General features: G+C 35.8%; 1 protein-coding gene across 3 annotated transcripts in view; it reads right to left on the reverse strand.

Annotated features, from left to right (window-relative positions):
* Positions 1-25,399, reverse strand: part of PDE4D (phosphodiesterase 4D) — a 563,022-nt gene that overhangs the window by 17,825 nt on the left and 519,798 nt on the right. For all 3 annotated transcript variants that reach the window (XM_043590836.1, XM_043590826.1, XM_043590845.1), the window contains one exon: positions 635-728. In XM_043590836.1, the coding sequence (XP_043446771.1) occupies positions 635-728 (94 nt within the window). The remainder of the gene's footprint in view (positions 1-634; positions 729-25,399) is intronic.

Below are 25,399 nucleotides of genomic sequence, written 5' to 3' on the forward strand. Positions count from 1 at the left end.
CTCATCCTTGCACATAGCATGTGTTCAATAAATGTCTGTTTAGTGAAAATGCTAATTAGATGTTACAGCAATTTTGTTTTGAAAGTACATTCAAATCAAGGATATGTTCACACTACTGACTTTCACCAACTGAATTTTCTTTCTGTGGATGTAGGGTGGGGTGGTGTACAAAGCATTCTCAACTATTATTATCAGCAAGCTTTTCTTTAGCAGTTGTAGTTTATTTAGAGCTTGGTGTTCATTAGACTATAACACATTGATGGCAAGGACCTTTTCTAATTTATCATTACCAGTGCCCAGCAATGTCTGGCATTTAACAAGAACTTGTTGAATGCATGCATAGATTTCTCTATAAAATACATTTTACATTTAGTGCTTTGAAAAAATTGGCAATATACAACTTGAATCCAGAGAATCCCTGAACTTCTGAATAAAAGTAAAAAAAAATGTACTTTTACCTTAGATTTCAAAGCTTAGAGGCTCAGATAGTCAAGTTACTAACAGGATGAATGAAAACAAATGGAATTCTTAGCACTTGTGTGGTTTCCAAAATGAGTTAGTGCCCCCAATCTACCTCCAAAAACAAACACCACAAAAGAAAACTTTTAAATTGCATTTAAATTATTATTCTCACCTAAGAATGTGTTTGATATATACTCTGACACTTGATTTCCAGACCGACTCATTTCAGAGAGATGGGTGAGCTCCCGATTAAGCATCCTTTTAAACTGAAAAACAGAAAAATGATATGAAATAACAGAAGAGGAAAATGTAAGTGAGGTAACATAAACATACTTGTAACATACAGAAAACATGCCCAAAGATTTTTTAAACTGTCCTGACAGTTTAGATCAGTGCCATCCAATAGAACTTTCTATAATGTTGGAAAGTTCTAGAATCTGAGATGTCCCTTACAGTAGCTACTAATCCTATGCATTTATCAAGCACTTGCAATGTACCTAGTGAAAACGAGGAGCTGAATTTTGAACTTTATTTCATTGTAAATTAATTTAAATTTAAATTTAAATAGCCACACGTGGCTAGTGGCTACCATACTGGACCACACAGATTTAGACACTCAAGGACATTAGTTAAGGGGGAAAAAAAAGGAAAAAAAAATTAAGGTGTATTATTAGTATTTAGAGAAGGAAAAAAAACCCTAACTTATAAACACAAAATATGCTGCCACACAACAGAACATGATTTATCAATTAATTTGTCATTTGCAGAAGTTAGTATGTATACTTGTCAGAGGTTAAAATATCTTTTACCCCAACGCAAAAGTGAATAGATTTGAGTACTCTTTCAGAATTATGGAGAAGTGAAATATCTGAATTGATAAGTATATAATTTTTCCTTTTAAAGTTTTTCCAAGTAGAAGGTATAAGATTTTTTTGTTTCTCAGCATCCATGGGATTTCCCAATCCATATCTCTAAAGTCACATAAATACAAAACAGGTCCATTTTCAATATGCAACTTCATTTCTTCACAAGGTATTTTATTGATGCCATGGTGACTATTTTATCCTAAAAAACACTGGAATTAACTTACAACAATCACATGGCAATACCCAATTCCAAAATTCTCAGACTTTATGCTTTCCCATCCATCAGCTGTTTCTTAAAGTGTTGCCCTTTGATTACCAAAATAGCCCAAATGGGCCTTTAATTTAAATATGCCTTAATAATTATCTTAACAGAACCAATATTTTTTTTGTATTATGTGGGTTACTATTAGATACTTGATCAAAAAAAGTCAAAACACATTTTACTCTAATATTCAGTAGCCTTTAAAATTTTGAATCTCACCATAAATTCTCACTTAAATCTAGGAAAAAAGAGAGTAGTGAATTTACTATTTAGTGATGTTTGAAATGTAATTTCTAACTCCGTATTGAGTTTATTAGAATTTAAGAAAAAAAAAAACGTGCTTCCCTGGATAATTTATACCAAGGTGTCCTAACTCAAGATAATTTGGCAAATCACTTCCAAAGTCCATCTTATTGACCATGTAGATTAGATACAGGAATTTATCACAAAAGATCAATAAAAATATTTCAACAGACTGTTGAATGTAAGAAATGTATATTTATATTCTCCTGTAGAGAAAACTGAAGAATTGACCATAATCAGTATAAATTTTTCTGGTTGTTAATTTACAGGTCTAAGGAGCTTATTCTCAAACTCAGGAACATAAAGATCATTTTTTTTGTTCATGTATTTTCTTAATAACTTGTCTCTAATGCATACATGATACTGAAAATCTAGAAAGCTATATAGAAAAAATTAGAAATCATGTATATGCCAATTGCTCAGAGATAACCATAGATAATTACCTATATTTCCATCTATGCCTTATTTCTCACATTTATATGTATATATTTTAAGTTGTCATCAGGCAGTATACAAAACAGGCTGCTGCTTGGTTTCACTCAGTATTATACATTCTGATATCCTGGGAAAAACTGGCAGCCTCCTAAGAATATTCAGGAAGACATTTATGATAGTGTTCAAAACATTTTCTGTCCATCTTTCATGATATTATATTTTCTTGAGTTAAAGTTAGAAGCTATTAACTAATTAAATGAGTTAATAGAAAGTGTCTTTTTTTTTTTTTTTTGCCAGGCACATAGGAGATGCTCCTCAGTGAGTTCCTTCTATCTCCCAGGTCACTGGGCCTTTTATAGATACCTGATTTTTATCACTCCAGGACAGATCGAAGATTTAGCTATAGTTATGCCCACAAAAAATACACAGAAATATCTAGCTCCCCTACCCATTCCCAAAAGTAATTTGGGATATTAATAACATAGGAGATAATCATCATGATTCAAAAATAGAACAATAATTCAACATGCAAGGCCCAAAGACAAGTAAATCCTTGCTTAATTAATGAAATTAACTCTCAAAAAAATCTACTCTTTAGGCAAAACAAGGCCAAAGAGAGTCTGCTAAACATTTAAAACATATACTGAATGAAATATCTCTTTGAACTGAAATTGTCCATGCTACAATTGCCTGCATGGCAAAGTCTATTTTATAGAGGAGGTGGGGGGCTATGAGGGGCTTTCAGCTATTCCTAGCCCCCCTTCTCAGTCTCTACAGCAGCTGCTGTCCACGGGCCCTCCATGCATTTCTCTCCATGTAAGTAAAATATGATGCAAGCTTGGGAGTCGGGGAGGGTACAATTGGAAAAGTTAGACAGGGACCCAGTTTTTCCATAAAACTACCTTCTAACTTGCAAGCAACCTGGTATAAGGAATATGTTGCCATATATGCCCTGCAGAAAAAGTACAGGGTAACTGCAGGTGTGCTACACAAATTATTGGATTCTCTGGAATAATATAAATAATGAATTTTAATTTTTCCGGCAGTTCATTTATGTAATTCCTCAAAAAAGCCAGTCACTACAGGTATAACTAAGGCAAAAAACACCAGTGAAAGGAAATCTATTCTACAGATGGATAAATTTCAGGTTGCATTATCTACTGATTGTATCTGCATCATATACATATACTCCAAGACTACTCTTATGCTTTTGTTCAAAACCCAGAAGTGTGGGTGGAGAAACGTTTCAGTGCACACCTATATCTCTACCAGGGTTTGTCAGGTGCTCTTAGGAAGGCAACATTTCCTCTTAACATGATTACAGTAGACAGTATTTTAAACAATTCTTTCTTCCCAAGGGAACGGTTATGGGATATTAAAGACAGTTTTCAAAGAGTCATTAAGTTAGAAGAGCATTTTCTAAAAGGAATTAAAATTGCTTCTCCCCCTTTTTTTTTTGCTATTGATATAAAACTTTCAGGAAAGCTAAATTAATAATCACAAAAATTACCATCAATGCTTTCACAACTGGTAGTTGATCTTACAATATGGTTTTGGAGTGTGTGGTTGGCTGTGCTAAAGAACAATACACTGAACGATTCAACAATCATTTTAAAACGTAAGTGGAATGTCTCTCACTTTAAGATAACTACATACCATTTACTAGGTTAACTATACAAAATTATCATGACGAAAATGATTAGAAAAGGTAATAAAATGTGGTTTTCCTAGAACATTGTTACAGTTCTCAATTTATAGATTTAGAAGAGATAAAAGACAGAACTGATTTTACAAAAGAAAAAAGAAACTGGTTGGAAAATGCAAAACAATTTAATTGAGCATTTAGATATTTTAAAAAGTGACCTCGACATATTTGCTGCTGATGAGTTCTTCTGATTGTTTTTGCTTTAATAGTACAAAATAATATATGGAATTATTGTTCCAACAGTGAAAAAAAAGATTAAGATTTAAGTGAATGCTTTCAAACCCTTTGTTCTCATTATGCATCAGAATGAGTGCAGCATGTAAAGCATAAAGGAAGCTGAAAATGCAGTTGAAATAAGTTCTGTATTTTGCTTTTAAACTCCAGTTTTCCAATTTATGTTCTACATTTAAGACTGCTGAGGAAGCAAGATTAAATAATAAAAAAAAATTAAAGTATTCTTTTAATATGAAATTTATTGTCAAATTGGTTTCCATATAAAGTATTCTTAACTATAATCCCTGTAATTCTGTATTCATGCCAATGTACTGGCTGCATTTTATATTCTCTTAGTGTATAATTAAGAAGGTGGTAAAGGTCATGCATTAAGAAAATGCCTACCCCGCCCCACCCCATCCCAACCAATATTCTACTAAAAATCATTTGAAAATGCTGCACTGTGATACACTGCAAGTTTGGTGTGTATCAGCATTAAAAGCTAAAATAAGCACTGCATTGGCTGTATAAAAAGAAATCCTTCAAAATGCATAAGAATAAATATATTTATATTTGTCCTTAGGTGTTTTTAGCAGTATACTATTAAAACATAAACAAGGTGGACAAGCAAAAATTTTCCTCAAAAAGATAAGCACTATAATTATTTATTTACATTCTTGGAGGTCTTGTTCATAATCATAATTCAAATATGAAGCCCTTCAAAAACATATCAAATATGAGGTATCTAAAAGCTAAGAGATGAGTTGTAGGGAGATTATGGGATTTTCTTTTATTACTTTCCATACTTTTCCGTACTAAAAATTTCTTAAGCCAAAAAATGGCTAACAAAATTCAAATAATAAAAGTCTGTACATTTCAAAAACAATTAAAATATATCTGGGCCATCCATAGATTTTAGAGGAAGTGGGGAATCGTGACTCCTTGGATAACTAAAAATGAAGTAAGTTTTCTTAGAATGCAAGTAAATCTCACAACAAGGAGAATATTTTCCTCTAAAAAGAAACAAAGAAAATGAAAAATATTTCAATCTGAGACTCCTTAAAGTAACAGAAAAGGATTCTTAAAAATATGTACTGTGATTGGCTCAAATGTTTAAGAATAGATTTCAAATTCTGAAGTGATGCTTCATTTAGGACTGAAAAACGTTTCTCTACCTCCTGCTTCTATTCCAGAGATAGGATCGCCAGGCTAGCATTATCATGAGGCAGGCATGAGGCTTGCCAAGAAGGAATACAATCTTAGTAAATTCAGTGTATTACTTCATTTCCTGAGATTAACAAAAGTTATCATATGAACTTTTATATTTCTTCAAGTTTTACAAGTAGATAAGCCAGTTTTCATTTTAATAATATACCAAATAGTTAAGAAATGTCAGTTTTTAATGTCACCTAGAGCTTTTGTATCTGAAGATAAAAAAAAAAAAAAAAAAAGAACACTCATCGGGTCAAAGTGATATATTTTTAGGAAGAGCCACAAATTAATTTTTATAAACTTTAAGTGCTACATATGAATTGGAACCCATACACCAGCATAATTAATTTGTCCCAGTAATTTATTTCCATTAATTTTGTATGATTACCTTCATATTTAAAAGCACAATTCAAATCTATACAACATGACAAACCGAAGAACCAATGAAAAGATATTTTAACATGCAAACTATAGCTAATAAAAGTTATACAATTTCTCCTTATCTTGACCACTAAAAACACACGTTACTTCTGTAACTCACATCTAAGGGAAAAAAAATAAATGACTGTTAAAGCTTAATGCCATAGTAATTTATTAAAACTATCAGTTATGTAATCAGAGCAATTAGGAGCTAAATAAATCTTACCTTTATGTAGCCCCAAGACACTGACAGTAAATAGTTTGCTTCAGGCATTTTTGATTGATTATATAAAGAGACAATTAGTTCTAAAATATGTATATTTTCAAAAACCTTGATACTTTAACAATATCCGCAAGCCACAGAGAGTGTGGGTTTTTGAAGATTTTTGGTAATTAAGTATACATAAGAAAGCCTTTCATTAGATCCCATCCAGCCGTCTTCCCATTGAACACATGCCATCTGTAAAACTCCAGAATGGAACAGAATTCTACAACTATTCTGAATAAAGAAAATTCATGTGATAAAGAAATATCTAAAGATCTAAGGGTCTGCATCTTTTTCTCCCTGAGCTCCAGGGCTTAATGAATAATGTATGTCAAGATGCTTAGCTGCAAGAAAGACTAGTTCTGTCAAAAGCTACCAAATAAGGAACTGCGGGGAAGCCAGGAAGAGTGACAAGAAACCCCTCCCATAAAAGCCCAACTATGCACCAATCACACTCCATCCCCGGGTCTATCAGGGCGGGGGGTGTGGATTCAGAGCAGGCTGCTTCCTGATTGGTTGGCAGGGGCGAATCTCTGGGGAGGAGGTTTTTCTCTTCACCTCTGCTAAACGCCATTTAATAATGATAATCCCTACAGCTGAGGCTGCCGTGTGAAAAGATGAATGGGGTTTCCCTCTCCCAGTGATGAATATAGACCATAAAACTTTTCAAAATTCATAGTTCATTCTTAAATAAGGATTTCCAACCTTTTCTGAGTCCTTTCTATGCATTTTAATATTCTCTGACTTCTTCGCTTCCTTCAAAATAAAAGTTGGTCTGAAAATGGCCATTAGGCATTTTAACTACCCCCTTCTCTCAAATCCAAGACAAGTGGCTTCCCCCTGGTGACACAGATATAACCAAAGTTCTCCCTCCATCCAACATAAAAGCATACTGTGATAATAAAATACAATTAATGTCCAGAATTTAAAAATGGGAATGATACATTTCCTCACCCGTGGGGCATGGCTGTTCTCAGTTCCTTTTGTTTCTATTTTTACATGTGTCTGAGCTCCACAACCCTAAAAATCTAAAAGTGGGTATAATTTATCATGAATCTGGTGGTAGGGGGTGGACTGAAAGCTAATGCACTGTGTATAGTTAAAGAATGCAGAGTTTGGTGTACAGATTTCAAGATCTGTATTTTGACCAGACGAGAACACTTTTATGACTGCTCACAAAGTTAAGAAAGGTATTAACAAGGGTCTTGGAGGAATACAACATTGATCTCAAGAATAATCATGCCTTTTGTAAGGAGACTTAAGAAATCTAAATTTTTTCAAAGAAAACAATCTTTTCTATTTGATTTGGGGTCATATTATTCTGTACCTTGTATACGAAAGAAGACCTGTGGATAAAAAAATGAGGAAAGTCTAGCTTCTACTCTATTTTACCATAAAATTCTGTTGGTTCTACCTCATCCCCATCTCAACACACTTAACTGATTTGTGCTTCTGTGACTTGCTGATATTGTCAATTTTCAGTTTTCCTGCATTTGGTTTATCTGTTCTAGATAGTGCAGGAAACATCCATGTTCTACTCTGGCTCTCTGAAGGTGTAATGATCCTTGGCGCCCAAAGTCTTCAGCTGCACTTAACACCTGTTGTGTTAATTTCTCACATTCCTCTTAATCCTTTACAAAATAAAAAAAATTAATCCCCCCCAAAAGGTCACTAAAACTGCCTTCAGAATAAAAAGGTGTTCCTCTTTCCTTGTTTCTCACTCTCCTTAACTTCTCACAAGTGTTCAGTGATGTATTCTCTCTAATCTCCTTCAAATCCCAGGACTGTCAACTGCTTTGGTTTTCTACCCACTCCTCTGACCATGCCTTTTTGCTTTCTTGTTTTCATCCGCTAGCTTGGGATATCCACAAGACTCTGTCCTAGGCCACGCTCTTCAGTGACTGCTTCTAACCTGAATTTCAGCACTGTATTTCCAAGCGACTTGTAAGTTCCCTCCCTTGTCAAATGCCCTGCTACTCATCACAAACTTTTTCAGAACTGATGGATCCATTTTTTGATTTTAAGTAGTTCCTATTATAACCACTCTCATTTCAGTCAGTGGGTTGAGATTTCTCCCAGTATCACAGACTGAAATCTTTGTCTCTTTGCTACCATTCAACAGGCATTTCATGTGAGTCAGCCACTATTAGGTGTTTAATATAAATCATCTAACGGGATCTCTGAATAACCCTAATGTGTTCCCCATCTGTATCACCTTCCCTCTGTCAACTTTACTACCAAGTTTTCTTTTATAAAATGCCTTTTTGTTTAGTCTGTTCCTTCCCATCCCCACTCCTATAATCTAAATCGGCAGGCTTAAACCCTGAGAGAAATGGAAAGCATCTTCAATATCATTTCCTCTAATTCCCTGATTTCCACATAAAGTGAGACCTAGAGAGAGAAAACGGTTTTCCAAGTTCATACAGGTACTAAGTACATAGGCTTTGTATCAAATCCTTTAGTGCATAATCTTTGACAAATGATCTCACTCTTAGAGTATCAGTTTCTTCACCAGTAAAATTGGGTTGTTAGGGTAGTTAGTCTCCAAAGATGCCTCCTAATGAGACATCCTACCCTATGTCGAATCTGAGCTGGTTTCTATAACCAACAAGTAGTGCTGTCACAAGTCTTGAAGTCTTCACCTTGGTTACTTTGAATGTCCTATTAGGATCCCTGAGGCACCCCGCTAGCAAGCCTGACTATTCTAAGACTACCATGCTATGAGAAAGCCCATGCTAATGTTAGGTAGAGGCTGAAGAGAGGTGGGGGCAGGGAGTGGGGTGGAAGGGAGAGAGAGACAGGGAGAGCAGATGCGTGCCTGGACAATCTCTAGCTCTGTCAGCCATTCCCCCCAGAGCCAGACCTGAGAGTGAAGAAGCCATCTTACTCATCCTGCCAATGGAGCCTTTAGATGACTCTAGCCCTAGCTGCCATCTGACTACAACACATGAGGGAATCAAAGTGAAAATGTTTAAGCAAGCCCAGTTGGCCCACAAAACAATAAAAAATTAGCAAACTGATATTTTAAGTTCTAAGTTTGAAGTGATTTATTTTATAGCAACAAATAACCAGAACAGTTATTATGAGGACTAAATGAGATTATATATGCAGAGCACTTAAAACATCTGATACATGGTGACAAATAGATATTAGACAGTTGTGGATTATAACAACTATCCCACTATGGGATAGTTTTTTAAACTCCCAGGCTTATCCTGTGTGTGTGTGTGTGTGTGTGTGTGTGTGTGTGTGTGTGTAACATATCATGTTTTATTTTAACTGCATCACATCATTATTTGTCTCAGACCCAAAACCCTAAGTCCTTATAAGTGCTTAACTCTTCTTCTTTGGCTTTTCTCCTTCCAATTCTATACTCACCTCTACCGCCAGGCCAATTTTTCTCAAAGCCAGCCTCAGTCTGCTGCTCCAAAGCTACCACCTAATCACTCGGCATCACCTGCCTCATCACATCCATGTGAGTTCTAGATTGACAACCTGTGACCCTAATCCCCAACTCCAAGCCCAGATCCAATTGCTCTTTATACCCATGTTCTGGTCCTGAAAGGCTAGTATTCCACTCAGCTCTATGATTTAGCAGACAGTCCCATATCTATTTTTACCTTCACTGAATTCATTGCCTAGAATACCCTCTTTCTCTTCCTCTACCTCCATTAAACTTTTTACAGAAAAAGTCAGATTTAAATCATTCAAAGTATATCTCAAGGCCAAATATCTCAGCCCTTCTCCAAAGTCTATTCTGCACTCACTCCTGTATTTCATAAATACTTTATTAAGCTCCTGCTGTATGCCATGCACTGTCATGGATAACAGGACACAGCAGTGAACAAAGCAAAGGTTTTTTACCTGGAGCTTGCATTGAACAACTAAGTCAGCATATATATACTAGGTCATGTGGTGATAAGTACAATGGAGAAAAAAAAAAGGGTAAGAGGCTGTGGCGTGTTAGCAATGTCAGTTCCTATATTATAAAATGATCAGGGATAGCCTTTTTTTAATGTTTATTTCTGAGAAAGAGAAAGAGGATGCATGTGTGCAAGTGGGGGAGGGCCAGAGGATCTGAAGCAGGCTCTGCACTGACAGCAGTGAGCCTTATGTGGGGCTCGAACTCATGGACTGCAAGATCATGACCCAAGCTGAAGTCAGACACTCAACCGACTGATCTACCCAGGTGCCCAGGGATGGTCTCTTTGATGAGACAACATATACTCAGAGATCTGAAGAAAGAGAGGGAGGGAGAAAGTCATATGGATATATGGGGCAATGGAGAGAGAGGAGTCAAATGAGGGGAACACCAAGATCAAAAGCTCTAAGATGGGAGAGAGCATGCTTGGTGTGCTTCCAAAGAGCAAGGCATGCCACACAAATATTATTTAAATCCAAATTATGCTTTCTATCCATCCATCAATCTATTTTATTCTTTGACTAACTTAAAACTAAGTTACTTCTTTCTATTTTTAACAAGTATTTTTATCCTGATAAAAAATTCCTAAATACTCTTCCAACATACACACTTTACTAAATACACCTACATATACTAAATTCCTATATAGACACTTTAGAAGAATCCAGTGTCATGGCTTATCAGTAACATACAGGAAAAATAAAATTATATTAAACACTGCAAAATACAAATGCTTGTATGCAGGTATATTAAAAAACAAGTCAAAACTTTAGATTTTACTATCACTTAACTGTGTGACCTTGAGAAAGTTATTTCAACTTTCTCGGTTTACTTCATCTTTGGTTTACTTGCTTGGAAAGTGAAAAGAATAATAGAAGCTACCTTACAGGTTGCTGTAAGGATTAAGTGGGCATACACGTAAAGCACTCAGAACAGTAAGTGTTCTGTTAAGTGTTTGCTCTGCTTCCTCCAATATATGCAGAATTACCACGAATGTGACAGCAATATGGAAACGAATACAGGAGTACTGTATTAGAAAAACAATCTTTTTCCAAAATGGTGAATGACTCTTGAAAGGTTTCATATGTAACAAAGTACAATTCTCTTTCAGTATACACTGTGGTAGCATTACTGAAAAAATTAGTGTGGATTAAAATCATGTAAAAAAACCATTTTGTGTTAAAAGTAAAAAGTAGTTGTGTTCCAGACTCAGAATATCGTAAGTGAATATTTTGCCTATGTGAATGGTTTGTTGGGACACAAAACAATTCCTCCTTGGTAAAGGACTATCCCAGATATTCCAGGACACCTAGCATCCCTGGCTTCTGCCCATGAAATGCCAGCAGGACACCACAATCAGTGCACTCTGAAATTTCCTAAATGTTCTCCAGTGTTAAGAATCACTGTTCCAGTTACTTAAACTACCTTCAACTTTGCCTCCTCAACCAGGGTAGAGGGTCTTTGGGGCAAGGAAGATACCTTATTCTTTCTTTATACTTTCCAAAATAATTAGTGAATCACAAGCACAAAAGATTCAACTGTAAACCCCTAATCCAGTGCAGTAAAGGTGATAATAATAATGATAATAGTAGTAATGTTACAGTAACATTAGGTAAAAAGTATTAAAGAAGATTTACATATTTTTAAGGAATAGGAAACATTTTTTTCTAAAGCTCTGAGCTACATTAAAATTCATTTCATTTTTCCCCTTATGAGAGACCGACTAGATGCTCCTTCTGTTTGCCACAGTAGTAGTAGCTGGCAGAAAAAATCTAGACAAACCAGAGGAGAAATTTGGATGGGGTCAGAGAGATATAATTCTTAGAATCAGACCTAGCTTCTGACAACTTTAGTGAGGAAAGTGTAACCTGGTACAGCATTTGTTAAGCACGTACTATGCACCAAGAACTTTATATATCTTAACACTAACCTTTGAAACATCCTGGTTAGATAGCTAGTATCCCTTTGCAGTGGAAAGACAGGTACTCTAAAACAGTCAATAACCTGCCCAGGATATGACAAGGCTGACATATCAGGCCAGGTCTTTGCTTTTCATAGTGTATGAATAGATTGTCATAGAATTACGTGTTTACAAACTCTGTGATAAATGGTATGAATTTAGGGGTGGAATCACTTATCCTTAAAAGTTTATTTATTTACATAGTTTTAGTATTATCTACACCCAACATGGGTCTTAAATTCATGACCCTGAGATCAACAGCTGCATGCTCTTGTGACTGAGCTAGTCAGGCATCCCATTTTTTTGCACTCATTTTGCAATATCCTGAATTAAAGAACCATTGTTACTATCACTGTGGTCGGATCTCCAGACAGGGTGGATCATACTAAGCAGCGAAGTCAGGAAGCTTGTGACCAGAGACAGGCAGCCTCACCTGGCAGTGAGAAAGTGGCTTACATGTCTCACATGTAAGGGACAGTGGGACAGTGAACACTTACATGTGGGAGTGCTCCATGAACGAAACACAGATGTTGTTGCACACAGCTAGAATTCATATTTCTTCACTGGTTGTCTGCTATGCTCAAACACCAAAATGACTATAGTATATACAAATGTGTGTGTGCCTGTACTGAAATTAAAAATATATTTAATTCTTTTTCTGTCTTTTCCTAATAATATTCCTCAAAATCTCTGGATACCACTCCTCTTTTATTCTTCATTTTCTCAGTCCTCAAATGATACCTCAAGCAATCAACCTTTCTGGATTATTTACTTAAGTTTCTGCTGATGGAATCAAGTCTTTGATCCACTAACAATTGCTGGAATTACAACTTTACAACAGATGTTAAGAGGGGTAAGATACATTTTTGACTAGGGGAAAAGAAAAACAAACCAAACTGCGAAGGAACTGAGGCTCAGTAGTCAAGTGTCTTATCCCAGGTCGCAAAGCCAAGTAGCAGAGCCGGGATTTAAACCCAGGCTTTCTGGCTGCAGAACATTCTAAATTGCCAAAAACAATTTAGGGATTAATCTGTAGTTAGCCTAGAGTCTATAAACAATATGTTTACTAACATAATAGATTCTAAGCTGTACACTGTATTATTTTGCTTGAAATATTCAAGAAACATTATTTAAAATAAGTGTACCGGTGACTTTTACATTTCTACAACCTAAGGGATTTTCCTGGAAATAGCATTGTTTTTAAGAGGACTAACAGCTTCGGAAAATATTTTATTCTATAATCAATCTATATTGATTTTACATATTTCTACTTAAGATCAAAGTTCTGGGAACTGTTATTAATCAAAAAGCAAATCTATGTGAAGTGGGCTGCCACATATCCAAAACTGTTCAGCTTAACATATGCAAATCCTGTTGTTAAATGCCCCCTGAAGAATTCTGAGGCAAGAGGAAACTTCAAATATTAAATACAATAACTACTGCACACCGGTGTCTCTAAAATCACTCAGCGTTCCTTTGCTTTCACTATAAAAAGTTTAAGGGGCAGGCAATAATCTAGAACTCATCTATAACCTATATTTTAAATAACAGAATTTTAAATCTATTCTAACATTATAAAAACTACACTTTCTCTGATGAATGCTAATTACAAAAACCACCTTAACTCGAGTAAATCCAGAAAATCGGTTTGTGTTTACTGCCCTCTAGTGATAATGGATCCAAACACGATTTAAGGAACAGCTCTGTTCCTAACAGTCATCACATTTCAGAAAACAAAAACATATCTTACATATATTATAGAAGCTTGAGACTAAGAGGAACTACAGGTTGATTTTAAAAATGGAATCATTATCTGAAAAGGCTAAGGATCATTTTGCAATTAACCTAATTTGAGAATTTTCACCAAAGTTTTATTTAAAATAAGAAAAACCTCTAACATTTACTGAAAAAGGGAATTCCAATACAAGAAAATGTATTTTTGTAGGGGTGCCTGTATGACTCAGTTGGTTGAGCATTTGACTCTTGATTTCGGCTCAGGTCATAATCCCAGGGTTTTGGGATAGAGCCCTGAGTTGGGCTCCATTCTGAGTGTAGAGCCTTATTAAGATTCTTTCTCTCTCTCCCTCTGCCCCTCGCACCCATTCCCACTCTCTCTAAAGTAAAAAATAAAATAAAATAATAATAATAATAATTTAAAAAATAAAAGAGAAACTCTAGTTTTGTTGAGAGGTACTCTGAGGCTGAAATAACATCAAACTGATCTGATGATAGCTGTATTTGAATTCTGCTTCTACATGGTCTCCCTGGCATAGTATTCTATAATTCTTGATTCAACATGAATCATATATGCCAGATACAAATTTTTCTATGTTCACAACTACTGAGTAAATCTAGTGGAAACCACTACCACTACCACCATCATTATCACATCTACAAAGGACTTTTGTTTCAATGAAGAATAATTAAGGCAATGAATGGGTGCAGAGACCTCACATAAATGAAACCTCCACAAAAATAATCTTGTATGAATATAGAGTTTCTACTTAAAGGGAAAATTAGGACCCTCAATTTACTTAAACTCTCCTAAGTCAACACCAATTTTCCATGCTTATGATGGCCATCATAATCACCATAAAATACTTACTAATATTCCCTCTGTACTTCGTGGTATACTTTGGAAAAATAATTTAAACAGAGAATACTTGTCTCCTAAGGCAATAATAAAAAAAGCAAATAGGCAGATTTCTAGAAATACATATTTAATCTTTTATTTTATCCACATGTATTGTGGATTTTAAAGTAATTATAAGTCACAAAACTTAGGTTCCATATTCCTTTCAACAAAGAGAATTTAAACAAATGAACATCCATTCACAAAAAAGTGAACTTCCACCTTTATTTTGCACCATATTAGTATATAGCTACTCAAAATGGATCCTAGAAATAAATGTAAAACCCAAAACCGTAAAACTGCTAGAAGTAAAAACAGCAGAAAATATGTGTGATTAGGCAAAGATTAGGTAAAGATTTCTTGGAACACAAAAGAGCATATAAAAGACAAAAACGATAAACCAGACTTTATCAAAACTTCTCTTTCAAAGACAGTGATAAGAAAACAGAACAAGCCACAGACTGAGAAGAATGTATGTATAAAATATGTATCTGATAGAGATTTATATCTTGAATTTATAAAAATCCTTACAATTTAAAAAGATCAGTAAGCACATAAAAAGATGTGCAACATCACTAGTCATTAAGGAAACAAAATTAAAATCAAAATCTAATGCTACTACAAACTTACTAGAATAGCTAAAATGAAAAAGATGAGCAATACAAAATGCTGGCTTGGATGAAGACCAAATGGAACCCTCACAGAACACTGGTAGGATTGCAAAATGGGACAGAGACTTTGGAAATAGTTTGGCACTTTCTTATAAAGTTAACAATTATATTCATTACATGTTCCAGCAGTCCCACTCCTAATTATTTACCCAAGAGAAATGAAAACATATGTCCATACAAAAGCCTGGATGTAAATGTTTATAGCAATTCTATAAATAACAGCTGAAACCTGCAAATAGCCCAGTTGTCAATCAACTGGTGAATGACTACACAAATTGTGGTATATCCATAAAATAAAAAACTAGAAAGCAATAAAAAGAAATAAATTACTAATACATGCATAGTGTTATTATTGGATGAATCTCAAAAGCGTTATGCAAAGTGAAGGAAGCCATTAACAAAAGGCTCTTTGTAACTATATGCTTTTATTCATACGACATTCACTGCTTGCCAGGGACAGGAGTAGAGGGAGGGGAATGAGTACAAAAGGAGCATGACAACTCTTTTTGGGTGATGAAATATTCTACATATACATTAAGGTGGTAGTTATCCAATTGCATACATTTGTCAAAATATTCTCAACTAGATCTAAAAAGTGGACATCTTACCTTATGTAAATTATACCTCAAAATCTGACTCTAAAAATGTTAGGTAATGTTACTCAATTATTTCAATCCCAAATTTGCTTAACTTTGCCTAAAGAAAATGAAAAACCAAAATCTCAAGCATAGTTACATATGATAAAATAACATTTTTACTTTAAGAGCTCCACCAGTATATCCCAGAAAAAAAGGCATATATTTGTCTACAGTCTATTTTAACTTTGAATAATGCAAAATATGGTAAATTCCTAGTTATACACAGTATTCAGGCAATATAGTAACTATTGAAATATCCTCATAAATACTAGTATTTGAGATTTTAATTCTTTGGAACAAAACATTTCCTAAATACATTAGATATTTTCATGCTTTCTTAAGCAAACCAAACTGATCTTAATTTAATGATTTAATGGTGATCCTGGGCCACCTTTATTCAATCAATAAATAGTCAATTTTCAATAGTCAATAGTCAAATACAGATTATTTACTGTATGTTCACTCTAGGCTAAGCATGTGTGAGCTGCTGGAGACAGAAAAATCCAGTAAAGCAGGAAGAGCTGTTTGCAGAAAACCCAATAGTCCCAACTGCTGTGGGTTCTTTTTGAATCCTTCCATTACTTTTTCATAGTTTTTTTTTTTTTCTGAGTCCTTGTTTTATAGCCTGTTCTCCTTATAGTTAGCATAAATCTGCCTCCTTGTAGTCAATATAGCATCTCTTTCCCTATCTTTTATGATAGATTTTTGTCTAAGGCAGAAATTTTTAGAATGTGTTACAAAGAACAGCAGTCCGATGTGATAATTCTCAAAGAAGACATTGAGAGTTAAACTTTTGACATAGTGCTAACTTTCTTGGAGATGGTGTACATTAGCATATTAAAGGCTTTGCCAAGGACCATAATATATAACCCTGTTTTACTTTGTTTAACCTAGTATTTCTCAAACTTATTCTACTACCTAACTCTTGGTTCTCTTCACATTTACTAACAAGTAAAATCAAACAAACAAAAATACCAGGGTTTCGGGAAAATAAAAACAGAAAATAGAAAAGAAAATAGGTAATTCTGGTGGAAAGCAACAGGCTTTAAATATCAGAAAACAAACTGCTTTAGAATGGTCATTCACTTATTTACTCAACAAGTATTTATTAAACAGCTACTATGTGCCAGAATGGGGGATACAGTAATAAACACAGAAGAATTTCCTAAGCATGTAAATCTTGAACTTTTGGGGCAAAAAGACAAGAAATGAATGAGAAACATACTGAATGGAAGACAAGGGGGTAATGTGATACCATGATAGTGGACTAGTAAATTAAATAGTCAGGAAAAGCTGCACTGAGAAGGTGGTATCTGACACAAGATCCAAAGGATTAAAAAGAACTAACCAGAAGATCTAGGGCAGAGCATTTTCAGCAAGGAAAGTCAGAATGAGGGAAGACAGGTATAAAGAACGAGATTACAAGTATATCAAGGCAAGATCATGTGGGTCCTTGTAAATCTTGCAGAGAATACAGGACACCACTGAAAGGTGCTGAGTTACATGATGTGATTTACATTTTACAAAGCTGTCTCTGTGGAGAATGGTTTATGGAAGGACAGAGCAGACAGATGGAGAGTGGATGCAGTGAGGAAGAGTTGTCCAGACTTGAATGGAGTGCTACAAGTGAAGAGAAGAGAAGAATCAACACCTAGACTTCTGGTTTGATCAGTATATGACTTGGATGGATGTTTGTGCCATTTGGTAACATGGAGGAGACTGGGGGAGGTAAAGATTTGGAGGATGACAAAGAGGCAAAAGAAGAGTTGTATGAATCAAGTGCAAGAAAGTTTAAACACATGAAGTTTATTTTACTGTTGAGGAACCCCCTCAAACAAAAAAACTCTGCTGTACTTGACCTATATGTGAAATCTAATGCCCTATGAGATGAGTCAATTGCATTATGTTAGAAGGAATGGGATCATCAAACATACCATAACTCTGATTCTGTGAAATACATCCAAGCTGGAAAGCTCCACTGAAGACATTTAGTCCAATCTACACAGACAGGAGTCCTGCAAGTCTTCATATATAATAATCCACTTCTCCTGGATTTCCTCCACTGTGGTGTAAGTTTTTCACTTTGAGTGAAACTAGTTTTAAACCACCGAGCTAATACTGAGGTAATGATCATTAGCTTGCATTAAGCTAATAACATTTTTCAAAAGGTCTAAAGGCCTTATTAAAAAAAACCCTAAAATTGATTTGACTATGGACACAGCAAGAAAAAACAAAATATGGTTCAGGGATTTTATTACAGAAATTGCAATAAGCAGAAGAGTAGTAAATATCCTTAACCTTTCATATAAAAAAAAAACTTAGGTCTTTTATTTTTATTTAAAAAAAAATTTTTTTTCTACGTTTATTTATTTTTGGGACAGAGAGAGACAGAGCATGAACGGGGGAGGGGCAGAGAGAGAGGGAGACACAGAATCGGAAACAGGCTCCAGGCTCTGAGCCATCAGCCCAGAGCCTGACGCGGGGCTCGAACTCACGGACTGCGAGATCGTGACCTGGCTGAAGTCGGACGCTTAACCGACTGCGCCATCCAGGCGCCCCAAAACTTAGGTCTTCTAAACAGTGATAAACAGCTTAACATGAGCAATTGTAGCTTGGGCTCTTACTCTCTCCTAGTAGGCAGAAAATCAAGGATATGAATTAATTAGGACGTATGAACTTCCATGTGGCATAATGAGAAAACATGACAAGAAAATGGCTTTTATATAGCTTCCACAATGACAGTTGTGGAAGTGCTGAAGACTTTCCTGGAATTGTTTCATTTATTTCTAGTAACAACTCTATGATGACTAGTATTATTCGCATTTTAAAGAGGACCCTTAAGGTCTTAACCACCAACTCTGCACAGGCAACTGCCAGGTAAGGTCCTGTCCCACTACTGGCAATCTACTCCTGACAACTGAAGGTTTTTCTTTTGATACATGGTCTCACCTCAACTTCATGTCAAAAAACTTAACTGCTATCTTTCACCCCACCCTCAAACTGGCTTCTAATTTTCTAGGTACCATCCTTTATATGTTTATGTGTAGAATTTTATACTTTCTTCTTATTCCCTGCAGTCCTGCTACCCCAAATCTGAGATAACTTGTCTTCCTTCCCACACAATCCTTCTCCTACCTTTTATCCCTTCCTGTTTTGGTCTATCATCACTTACTTGCCTAATTCTCTAACAGACCCTTCTTGCTTTCACTATTGCCCCTCAGTATGATCTATGCCCCGACCAGACTTATCTTTATAAAATCATTTTGTTATTTTCCTTCTAATATTTTCCTTAAAATACGAGGGTTCTTCAGGACTTAGAGGATAATGTGCAAATGGCTTAGTTTGGCACTGAAGGCACTCTTCACTGTGGTCCCAAGTCTATATTTCTCATACCTGCCTCTGTTTCCAGCACCAGACTTTCTGTTTCAGGCAGGCTCACTCTTCCAAAACACCCACTACTTGCCCACTCCCACAAACACAGTAGAGCGAAATCCACAGTAGTGCCCCATCCTACCCAGCCTCATCTAGCCTCTGGAATGCCATCTCTTCCTTTGTTAGCAATCTATATCAATCTTCCACGTTAAAGATCTAGCCTAAGTAACTCTTTTTTTTCTGGGATGTTTCCCAATTAATTTGGTCCTCAGTGTTTAACACACTATAAACTTCCCTACAGGACCAGAACACCATGAACTATGCTATTATTCATTAACACACAACATGTTTACTTACATGACTAGTTATATTTTTAGTTTGTATATCCATATGCCTATCAATATATTTTCTATCTTTTTATCTATCATCTATCTTTTTATATACCTATTTTATCTACCTATTTGAATACAAACATACATACAAAAATCTCATTTGTCTCTAAAAACCTCTAGAGCACATATACATTCTACAACAACTAGCCAAAAACAAAAATCTCTTAGTGAAAGCCTAAATAGCAGATTGTGATTATCTGAAGCCAAAACAAAAAATAACAGAAAAACTTCCTAATGATTTATTTCTCACATGAAAATGGTATCTGGTCTAGAAACTGGTCAAGGATAAAACATAAATAATAAACTAAAAATTTCACTTAAAAGTGATTATGTCAGTAAAGAGCAAAATCAGGGTCTTATGTCTAGCAACAAAAATTTTTATTTGCCACAAGATAAAACCTTGACCAAAACAACACAGTACTATTTTGTTCTGAGTCACTTCAACTTTCCTGTGCCTTGATACCTCATCTGTAAAATGATGGAGATCTCACAAATTTTTTTACCTCTAAGGATGTATGGAATTAAAAAAGAAAAAAAACCCACAACTTTATTAAGCATACCAAAGTTTGATTTGTCTGCAAAATGGCTGACAGTAAGTAGAAAAAGGAAAGGGATCAATCACCTATTCACTGACTCATTTTTAATTCTTAGAACAACTACACTACTGGGGAATTTGCTCTCCCTCTGCTATGGCTAGTATCAGACTTATGACTAAGACTTTATCATGGGCTGAAATTAGGTTCAAGGTGATTTCATCCACTCCTGTTTCTCAGTGAGATTGTCATTTTAAATCTGTGCAATGATTAAAGAGTTTATTTTGGTTCCTGTTTCTACCTTCCCCAAGAAGAGTTACCTAGTTACCTGATATCATTGATACTTGACACTCTTGTAAATAATCATACTCTCAATATTTCACAGAATCAAAAAATCATTTGGAGGTGTCTTGAAGGACATCCAAGGTGAGGGAGAAGTGAAGCATAAGCAATGTACCAATATTTAGACAAAGTGGAATGGAGATCTACCTGAGACCCTCACAACACTAATAAATGTTTCTTTCATGGCTGCCTTCACACATATTCTTTCAAGGTAATCATAATTAAGGAGTCAAGTAAGAGTGTAAATAAAAATATGCTATCATAGAGTGCTAGGTAACCAAGCTAAAACTAAAGTAAACAAACTCAGTGGGCCATCACATATGCAAGTTAGTGAGGGCCCATAAATCACCATGACTGGGTATCAGGATTTCAAAGGCATACTCTGTGAGCTCTTTTGCCCAGGCCTGTTGATTCAAGCTCTAGTTGCATTGGGTCACCTATATGGCAGCATATAAAGTTCACCTTTTAAGTTTAAAAATAGTCCCAATCCCCATCCCTACTAAAGATAGGCCACTTTATATGCCTATTATGTGTGTGTACCACTCAATGCACTTTAGTCAGGTTTTCATCTAATTTGTACAACAAGCCTCTGAGATACATTTTGTTAGTCCTGATTTGCAGAGAAAAAAGGTTCAGAGAAGATGAAGCAATTTAATTACCCAAGGTCACAACTCTAGTGTGGAGTGATACAGAAGAGGAATTGCTAAGCTCATTGGAATTTAGAAGATTTACAGGAGAATGAAGATAAAAGTTCAAATCTATCACCTGCTATTCTGTTCCACTTTACTCTTCTTGCATCTAATAACTTATACTATATTAGAGTGAACCAATCTATACTTATTTTGATGCAGTCTCTCTTCACCTTGTTCCAGCTTGTACCTTGTTGCCCCGTGTCCTCACCCCCAGGCACCCTGTTCCTTAGGGGATAGCCCAGCATTTGGATGTGACAATCCACCCATGCTGCTACTGGGCTATGACTCAAGGAGACAACAGGTGAAGTAGAGGATGCCAGCTACCAACGCTAAAAAAGACTCTAGCCTCATGTGCTACCTTCATCTGTAAATCTTCCCTCTCCAGTCAGTTGCCCGAGTCACTATCCCCACAGCTGACTGTCCTCCTCTTAACCATTCACACCCTCGCCATGATCCATTTGGATTTCTTTTTTTCTTCAAGGCTGTCCCAAAAATTCATTCCAATCAGATTTCACCACAGGAACCCTGCAGTAGAAAGTGGGCAGGAACATGATGAACCCATCAGTCTGCCGCTAGCCAAGGAAAGTCCCATCCTAGGTGAGCCCAATCAGAGAGATTTCTCCTTCTTAGACCACACCTCCCCTTCCTCATCTGTCCGAAAAAGTCATCTTTCTATCTTTCTTTCCTGCAGTCTTCATTCCTCATTCTATCCTCAAGTCTTTCTTCCCTCGCCACTTTGCCCCCACCAAGAAAACAGACCTCCACATTACCATGGTAATAGGCCATTTTAAAAATCCTGACCCCTGCTTACGCCTTCCCTGAGTTTATCCTATATCTTTTTCTGCCACGCTCTCCAGTATCAGTCAAGCTTCATTCCATCCAATTATACCCATACCCTCTCCAAATCCCTTCCAGCTCAGGATCTCAGGTCTGCTTTTGCCAGTTCGTCTTTTCAACCCTCTGACCCCATTACCCTCCAGTTTATACCTGTGCCCTGTTAACTACTTGCTTGCTAGGTTGACTCCCAACCTAACATGCTGTCTCACTATCATACTCTTTCTAGGAGCCAGAAACTAGGTCCTGTCTACCCAACCTCTCATGACGCAAAGAACAAGGGACACAGAATAGGATTCCCCTCTAGGAATTATATTTTGTTGGAACTATCCTTGCTATTTGAAATATAGTACTTATTTAAAAATTATATTTGGATATATTTTGAAAATGCAGCCTGAGAACAAACACCTGTTCTATCTCCCCATCTTTCCCCAGATGCTACATTCAGAAAAATAAGTGTCTTTATATCTATTAACAAGCACATGGATCTTATACAAGTCTAACTGAGCCTCAGTTTCATATCTTTAAAAATGAGACATATTTTTTTGACATGTAGTGTACTGTTTCTGGGACTAAGTTAGAAATTTAAGGCTTGAAGTACGAGAGTATATCAGGATCATACCTTATATCAGAAAGTAAGTTACATACCAGTGTTTCCTGACCACTTGTAGTCAAAGACTGCTCATACATAGCAAAGTGATAATATTAAAATGTTTGAAAATATAGCTAAGCGATAAAAAGTGATTAATCTTTCCACTGAGTTATATTTTTGAAGCAACAAATTGCTTCCAATCTATAATGATGCAAGCTCTTGGTTTTATCTCTTCTAATATGTACTCTTTCATCATTTTACTGTTCGAGAACACTACAGAGAAAAATTAAGATTTAGGCCCAAACAGTACCTTCCAGGAGAAATTAATCTAAACTTTCCCCAATATATGATAAAAAAAAATACTTCTAATAAAGGGCACTTGGTGGCTCAGTCGGTTAAGTGTCTGACTTTCAATTTCAGCTCAGGTCATGATCCCAACAGTTTGTGGGAATGAGCCTCACGTCGGGCTCAGCATGCTGATAGCTAGGAGCCTGTTTAGGATTCTTTCTTTCTCTCTCTCTCCCCACTCCCTCTCTCTCCCTCTCTCTCCCTCTCCCTCTCTCTCTCTCTCCCCTGCCCCGCTAGCACACACAAGCATGTTCTCTCGCTCTTTCAAAATAAATAAACTTAAAAAAGGAATATTTTTAGTAAAACATTCCTAGGATTTCTTGTAACCTAATTATCACTTACCCTTTTAGAGATCTAAGAGACCATGCTGAGAATATATGACTTATGTAACAAAGAACAAAATCAAAGTTTATGCCCAAGATAATGTTAATTAGTTTCATTCTTATCAGAGCATATTGTTGAAATAGCCTTGAAATTCTTAAAAAAAAAAACAACAACAAGAGGATCAGTGCTTATTTAAAAAAGGGAAGGAACAAATCAGCAAAAATACACCGAATACTTAATCTATAAAAGACTCTGAGCAAATCTCCCAAAATAAAGTTCAAAACTTCAGCTCTCCTAAATCTAAATTTCTGCATACTCTTTTAACAGAATTATAGCTTTTTTTGCATCCTTTGCAATCTTTAACTTCTTTTGTGAAATAAGGTTTCCTTACAAATAATGAAACGACACCTATAAATCATTTAAAGCACCCATGACAGCATTTTAGCTCTTCTATGAAAATTATTAAAGCCCCTTCAAATTTGAAATTTATCAAAGTTCTTGTGACAAAGCCCATCACCATTCATTGTTAAATTTGTAGTTCATTATTTATCTGAAGATTGAAAAAAAAAACAACAACAAGCAAACATAAAATAGAAACTCTCTTGGTCAAAGAATGTACTCCTTTTCTAAAACCTGAATTTGACGCAAAAAGGCATAAACAATGGAAAGCCAACTTACTAAGAAACGCTCTTTTCTTTGTAATTCTGTAAAATTAGTATAATTTATGATCCTTTAAATAGATGCATGATCATTTGTTTTTTTATTTTTTTTAAGTAATTGTCCATTGCAATGAAATGTCTGTTCTTTCTCCCTAATGGGTTTGCACTGGATGACCAAGTTAAATTAAGGGAGAACAACAAAAGGAAAACACTTGGATATAGTCTCTCAAAATATTTTGGAGAGTATTATTTAATTATTATTAAAGACATTTAATATGTCTTTATTCATATTTAGGTCTAACACAAAAAGCAACAAAAACATGCTATGCCAACAATGGAAAAGCCTTAAAATCAGCCAGTTCTTTTCTGAAATGAAGAAGACAGATATCAGCCTGCACTTAACTCCACAGTGGCAGCCTTGCTCATCTTTGCTCAGTTGCTATGGACACGCCCTGTCAGGCCTGTGCCTTCTACTCTCTAGACCTGTTTATGACAGGCTGAGGTGTTTCCTATTATGGTGCCTATGTCTGCACAGCGCACTGCTTGCCAGTAATAAAAGCCAGAGGCTGCCACTATAGCAATTACAGCACAGCAGACCAGAGATGCTGACGGAAACCCAAGCACGCCCTGGGTAAAACTGCACAGAACACTCCCTAACAGGCAAAAGCCAACAAACACATCCTTTCTTCCCAGGCAAGCAGAGAAAGTGCTCAGAAATGTCATTTTTAGTTGGAACAAAATTATATAAGAATATTGTTGCTAAAATATGTATGGAGGAAAGAGAATAATTTAACAGCCACCAATATGGCCCGCATGGTTTTGTCTGTGCATTGTAAACTTTTAATTTAAATGAGAGGAGACTAATGTGAACATAAACTATGCTAAAATTTCTGAGACCCAAGTGTATAAGCAGAAGTGAGACGCTTAAGTGGAAATGACCAGGATTCTTACCAAAGAAAGGACTGTCTTGCAAGGCATCAACCATAGTCCATAGACTCTGAGTCTATCAATTCAAGATGAGAAATGGCATTTACATTAACCAACATCACGCATCTGGTACTAATTTATGTGACCAAATACAAAATAATACATTGATATGCACTAGTTTTGGGCTTGAAGCCATGTCTCATCAATACTCGTAGTGGCTGGTAGAAAACTCACTGTTTGTGTATTTAAACAGTTATTAAACCAACATGCTTATCAGAAATATAGCTTGGGGGCATCTGGGTGGCTCAATCAGTTAAGCATTCGGCTCTTGATTTCAGCTCAGGTCTTATCTCATGGTCTGTGAGGTCAAGGCCCACATCAGGTTCCATGCTGTAAGTGAGGAACCTACTTAGGATTC

Source organism: Prionailurus bengalensis, chromosome A1 (assembly GCF_016509475.1).
Source record: "Prionailurus bengalensis isolate Pbe53 chromosome A1, Fcat_Pben_1.1_paternal_pri, whole genome shotgun sequence".
Taxonomy (NCBI): domain Eukaryota; kingdom Metazoa; phylum Chordata; class Mammalia; order Carnivora; family Felidae; genus Prionailurus; species Prionailurus bengalensis.